The following is a 6,140-nucleotide window of genomic DNA, read 5'->3' on the forward strand; positions in this document are numbered from 1 at the left end:
TTGCACTGTTAGTGTGCGATCACTGAGTAGCGTTGATCAGAGAGTCTTTCCGCGCATGGCGGGTGTTTCACAGGAATGAAACGGCGCGTATGTGCGGGCCTCCGATTGTGCTCGGTGTTTGTTGCACTGTTACTGTGTGCGATCACTGAGTAGCGTTGATCGGAGAGTCTTTCCGCATATGGCGGCTGTTTTCACAGGAATGAAGTGACGCGCATGTGCGAGCCTCTAATTGTTGGTGCTCGGTGTTTGCTGCACTGTTAGGGTGCGATCACTGAGTAGCGGTGATCAGAGAGTCTTTCCACACATTGCAGGTGTTTTCACAGGAATGAAATGGCGTGTATGTGCGGGCTTCCGATCGTGCTCGGTGTTTGTTGCACTATTAGTGTGCGATCAATGAGTAAAGTTGGTCAGAGTCTTTCAGCGCATGCCGGGTGTTTTCATAGGGGTGAAATGGCGCGCATGGGCGGGCCTCTGGTCATTTGTGCTCGGAGTTTGTTGCACTGTTAGGGTGCGATTACTGAGTAGCGTTGATCAGAGAGTTTTCCCGCGAATGGCAGGTGTGTTCATACGGAAAAAAGGGCATGCAGGTGGCAGGTGAGGGCCTCTGATCGTTTGTGCTTGGTGTTTCTTGCACTGTTAGTGTGCGATCACTGAGTAGCGTTGCCGTTGGTCAGAGAGTATTTCCGCACTTGGCGGGTGTTTTGACAAGAAGAAAAGGGAACGCATGTTTGGGCCGCTGATCGGCTGTGCTCGGTGTTTGCTGCATGGTTAGTGTGAGCTCACTGAGTGGCGTTGTTCAGAGAGTCTTTCCGCACGTGGCGGGTGTTTCCAGAGTCCGGAAAGAAAACGGCACGCATGTGCGGGCCACTGATTGTTTGTGCTTGGTGTTTGCTGCTCTGTTAGTATGCGATATCTGGGTAGCGTTGATCAGAGAGTTTTTCCGCGCATGACGGGTGTTTCATAGGAAGAAGATGTCATGCGAGTTTCTAGATCTGGTCGTTTGTGCTTGGTATTGGCTGCACGGTTGATAGTGTGCAATTGCTGAGTAGCGTTGGTCAGAGAGTCTGATCGCACACGGCGGGTGTTTTCACAGGGAGAAAATGGTACGCGTGTGCGGGCTGCTGATGGTGTTGGGCGTTGGCTGCATTGTTAGTGGGTGCTTAGTGGGACTCATAGGAGTAGCGTGAGTCAGAGAGTCTACGTCCTTTGCACAAAGCGGGCGTTTTCACAGAAAGGAAATGGCGCGCATGTGTGGGTTTCTGGTCGTTCGTGCGTCGTGTTTGCTGCATTCAGTGTTAGTGTGCGATCACTGCGTGACTAGTGGCGGTCAGGGAGCCTCTAATCGCGTACGATGGGAGTTTCATGCTGGGAAACGGCACTCGTGTATTGGGGTCCAGTGGTTTGTGCTGGAATGTTTGTGGTCACTCTAAAGTGGTTAAAGACGGAGTACCGGTGAATAAAGAACATGGTGTACATGGTGCGTTTGCATCCTGACGAAGGAATCAGCGCGCATGTGCGGGCCTCTAGTTATTCGTGCCTGGTGGTTGCTGGCACCGTGAGGGTGCAAAACTGAGTTTGGTGGCAGAGTGTCGCCCTGCAGAGGACGGTTGTTCATGGCGAGAAAATGGCAGGTTTTGCTCGTTTCGGAAGAATGAATGTGAGAGATATCTTGACGGACAAGGGGGAAAGTCTTTGATTACTTCGACGGTTGTGAGGCCAGTGAAATGAGGGAATATGAAAGAAAGAGTGGACGCCTTTCGAGTTTTATTAGAATGGGTGAAAGGGGTACGAAGAAAGATAAGAGAGGGTGTTTGAAGTTACGTGAGAAGGTGAGGTAGAGAGAAAATGGAGAATAAGGGAGGGGGTAAGAGATGCGAAATGTTGAAGTAGAGAGAACTTCAATGATAAGGAAGGGGGTAAAGTATAGGAGTTAGAGAATGTGTAGATTTATGAAGTAACAAGTTAGCATGGGGATAAGGTGAAGGTAAGCGACTTCGGCGCTATCCCCATAACTTAATCACATATGAAGGATGATCCAATGAGTGCGCAGTGTGGATAGGAAACTATCTTCACTGTGCGCTCATTGGTTGATCCTGAATCACATGATTCTCACAACCATATAAGTACAAGGGATGATCACCCTACTGCCTCTTGTTGGATTCATCCGCAACGCCGAGGAGCGCGTGGTGAGGTCGACCCAGGAAGTAACAGCTGGAGGGAGATTCGATGGGAAACAGGGTTTTCCCGAGGAGGGGATTTATCAGAAACCGACCCACCCACCCACCCTCCTTTATATTCGTGTACAGCTGGCAAGGGTTCCGTCTTCGCCGCGCGACTTCGGCGCTATCCCCATAACTTAATCACATATGAAGGATGATCCAATGAGTGCGCAGCGTGGATAGGAAACTGTCTAATGATGGTCAGTGAGTGGCTGCCATTCCCCGATTGGTCACGTGAGTGGCACCTGTTCCCTGATTGGTCACGTGAGTGGCACGTGTTTCCTGATTGGTCACATAAATGGCACCTGTCTTCTGATTGGTCACATGAGCAGCATTGGAAACGTGACCTTAACCTGTTCCCTGACTTGTCACGTCAGCGGCAGCCGGTCTGTGATTGGTCATGTGAGCGGCACCTGTTCCCCGATTGGTCACCTGAGCTGCACCTGCCTCCTGATTGGTCACGTGAGCGGCACCTGTTTCCTAATCTCCACAGTCCACTGTCCCATGCAGAACAGAACTGCCATCGTCTGAAGCGCCACCTTAGGCCTGCCTGTGGTAGTGCAGGTCCAATTTGTTAGTTATAAGGGAACAGATATCACTGTACAGCATATCTTCTTAGATAAATACAAACATGCATTCTCTACAGAAAGATATCTCTGCACTATTTTCTTCCTCATCAAGCATGTTGAATGAAGTGAAGGTCACAAAATTACTACTTTAAAAGGTGAAATGTTCACGGAGACCTTTTTTCACGGTAGGGAGAAAATCTTAGTTTTTGAAACAAGGGAGTGGTGGAAATAAGACTCTGACAGAACAAAAGATTTTGCGATAGTTTCAAGTTCCCATTGAAGAAATCACATGGAAAACTGCGGACATAAAAACAGGAGTACCTTTTACAGTACCTAACAGTCAGTGCACTACACGAGGTTGCTGTTTCTTACCGAGCATGGAGGCGTAATGAGCGCCGACTTGCGGCGATGTGAGGAACACCAGGTTGGAGATCATCAGCGCGACGAACGGTCCAGTGTTCAGCAGCGTGCGCAGGCGCCTGGAGGACTCCGCACTAAGGTACTTTATCTGTAGGAAAATGAGACGATTGTTTATTTGTTTGTTTGTTTGTTTGTTTGTTTTAGTGTTAGAGATCATCAGCGCGACGAACGGTCCGGTGTTCAGCAGGGTGCACAGGCGCCGTGACGACTCTGCGCTAAGGTGCTTCATCTGTAGGAAAATGAGACGATTGTTTATTTGTTTGTTTGTTTGTTTGTTTGTTTAAGTGTTAGAGATCATCAGCGCGACGAACGGCCCGGTGTTCAGGAACATGCGCAGGCGCCGTGAGGACTCCGCACTAAGGTACTTCATCTGTATAAAAACAGGACAGTGTTTATTTATTCGTTTGGTTGGTTGGTTGGTTGTTTCAGCATTTGTGTATTATTGGAAAAATCGAATCAGCCTGCTTTTCAGTGAGGTCGTGAGGGATGAGGTATTAGGTTCTGAATATAAATGAAATACAGCACTCCAGTCCATGACATATTTTAGTCCATCAATTAATATGTGGCTTTTATACCATCAATGAATATTGTAGAGTTTAATTGTCTCATGTATGTGTATTAAAGTGTGTCGACAAGAATGTTAGGTTTAGCTAGCCACACATTACCTTGTGGTTTTGAGAAAACATACTACTAGACTATAATAGATAGACATCAGCAAGGTTTGACAAATTCTATCTTAGAGACAAGACTTGCAGCACTTTGAAAGATTTCATCCCAAAAAGAATCTAGGCAACATTGTAACACCTGGTACAATATTTGATATGAACGATGATAAAAAGACACACCTCTAGTTCCTTAACAGCTGGCAGCCGCATGAACCGTCTAGTGAGGGTCTCTAGCAGAACGCCGATGAACTGCAGCGCCGCCCAGACGAACAGGTTGTGGGAGGCGCCATGCCAGTAGTACACAAACACAAACGTCACTGCGGAGGGATATAAGATAGTTATTCATATTATAAACCATCTAGTGAGGGTCTCTAGCAGGACGCCGATGAACTGCAGCGCCGCCCAGATGAATAGATTATGGGAGGCGGCGTGCCAGTAGTACACAAACACAAACGTCACTGTGGAAGGGATATCATAATCATAGAGTTATTCATATCACACATATGTAGTGTGACATGACCCATGATCATTTCAAACTTGACGCCAAATATAGAATACTCAACAATTGCTATACAAACTTGCTTGACAAACAAAATACGGCATTAGATATTAGTTATTAGTATACGTTTCTGCCTAACTTGTTAGTTACTGGTGTTTGTCATATGAGGATTAGTTGTAACAGTTGTTGTTTGCCATACTAGTACCTTGTTCCCTGTACTGTCTTGTGACATAATGTTCACTTTTTCAATCATATCATAACGTGGGTCACTCAGAATTTAAGAATATGGTGCTACTCAGATTTCTTTACAAACCTATGTATTTGTATTATTTTGGTCCTGAATTGGAGTAGTAAAAAGAGAGTTCCTGGCAGTTCCTTACCAATGGAGGCTGCAATCTGCCTCAGCAGGCCGCTACGGGAGCCCCCTAGCGGCCAATAGATGTAGCGCACCAGCCACTTGTACAGTCCTGGATCAAACGATCTGGTGATAAAAGTTCTTACAAATTAGTACACGTCATACCAACTTTCATACCTTGTTTGGATAATTGTTCATATGCTTTATTCTTTTTAAAAATTAAGCTTTTTCACTGTACGTATTTCCTGTTTTGAATCCCTCTACAAGCTTCCACAGCACTGTTGCTGTTTAAATACCAAGCCCTTCTTCTTGTTAAGGGCTGCCTAAGAGTCATTGATAAATAAACCCCTTGTTTTGAGCACAAAAGGGAAAATAACGGTTTAGGTTGGCTTCAGAGCAAATATATGGCAGGTCAAAAGAAACAACGGACCACTTAGATGTAGAAACACTGCAAAAATATCAAATGGCACAAGTCTTAGAATATGCTATAAAAAAATGTAAAGAAAGCCACATCCACAATCTGCTCTTGGCATCGCTATTGAATAGGCCTGTTAATTTGTATGTGGATGATGTTCAGCACTAAGGACAGGTCTGTTGGTGGGCGACATTCAGCACTAATAATTCTCACCACGACACATCAAGGCCTTCTTTGTTAATGTCAATGCTTTCCCTATTCAATTTCATAGTCTGTGGTTCCGTTGAAAACAAAGCAAAGTTAGTAATTAATAAAGAGGACCTACCGCCACATGTCCGCGAACTGGTAGACCGTAGCGACACACCGCGGCTGGGGCGGGGCCGAGATCCCGTCAAGTCTCGCGAGAGTTGAGCCCAGCCCGAAGAACACCACGTACTTCACGTGGAAGAACTGCACCTGCGCGTAGATCAGCCCGTCTGGAACGAAAAGTTAGCGTTCTTTTTATTGATTTATTACAAAAGAATGGTAGGCAAAGGTTGGCCTTTTGGAGTGTGTTACTATTGTTTCTAAATGACTGTTATTCTTGATGAAGGTACTAGTAAGACATCCAGGTAATAAGATACGCCAAAAAGCAGTTACTCAGGCAATGTCACAGACGAAAGACACCGAATGGTTGTCTGAAACGTCTGACTGTTTCCTAAATCCTGTCCAGTTGCTTGAGTAACTGCTTTTTTTAGATTGTTACTCTCTTAGCAGTATAATGTGATATGGTCCTGTCCTTGGTGCTGAAGTTGTGGTGAGAAAATTTTACATGTCATTGGTTCAAGTAGCAGGACATACCATAAAGCTTCTTCCTAGAAAATCTATGGAACAAGGTCTCTGGTGACGGCTTCCCTGATGCGTTACACATGAAGTGCAGCCCGTAACATTTAAGTGGCTTTACAGCATTGCTCTGAGGTAAATTGTAGTAGATACCAACTAATAGAATTTGACAAAAA

At 45.7% G+C, this 6,140-nt stretch overlaps 1 protein-coding gene across 1 annotated transcript in view; it reads right to left on the reverse strand.

The window, feature by feature from the left end:
* Positions 1-3,488: 3,488 nt before the first annotated feature.
* Positions 3,489-6,140, reverse strand: part of LOC118431670 (protein-cysteine N-palmitoyltransferase HHAT-like) — a 7,103-nt gene continuing 4,451 nt past the window's right edge. Inside the window, exons 9-12 of the mRNA XM_035842915.1 lie at positions 5,468-5,618; positions 4,753-4,853; positions 4,054-4,190; positions 3,489-3,578 (exon numbers count right to left, since the gene is read on the reverse strand). Of these exons, the coding sequence (XP_035698808.1) occupies positions 3,489-3,578; positions 4,054-4,190; positions 4,753-4,853; positions 5,468-5,618 (479 nt within the window). The remainder of the gene's footprint in view (positions 3,579-4,053; positions 4,191-4,752; positions 4,854-5,467; positions 5,619-6,140) is intronic.

This window comes from Branchiostoma floridae, chromosome 15, assembly GCF_000003815.2.
Source record: "Branchiostoma floridae strain S238N-H82 chromosome 15, Bfl_VNyyK, whole genome shotgun sequence".
Lineage (NCBI taxonomy): Eukaryota > Metazoa > Chordata > Leptocardii > Amphioxiformes > Branchiostomatidae > Branchiostoma > Branchiostoma floridae.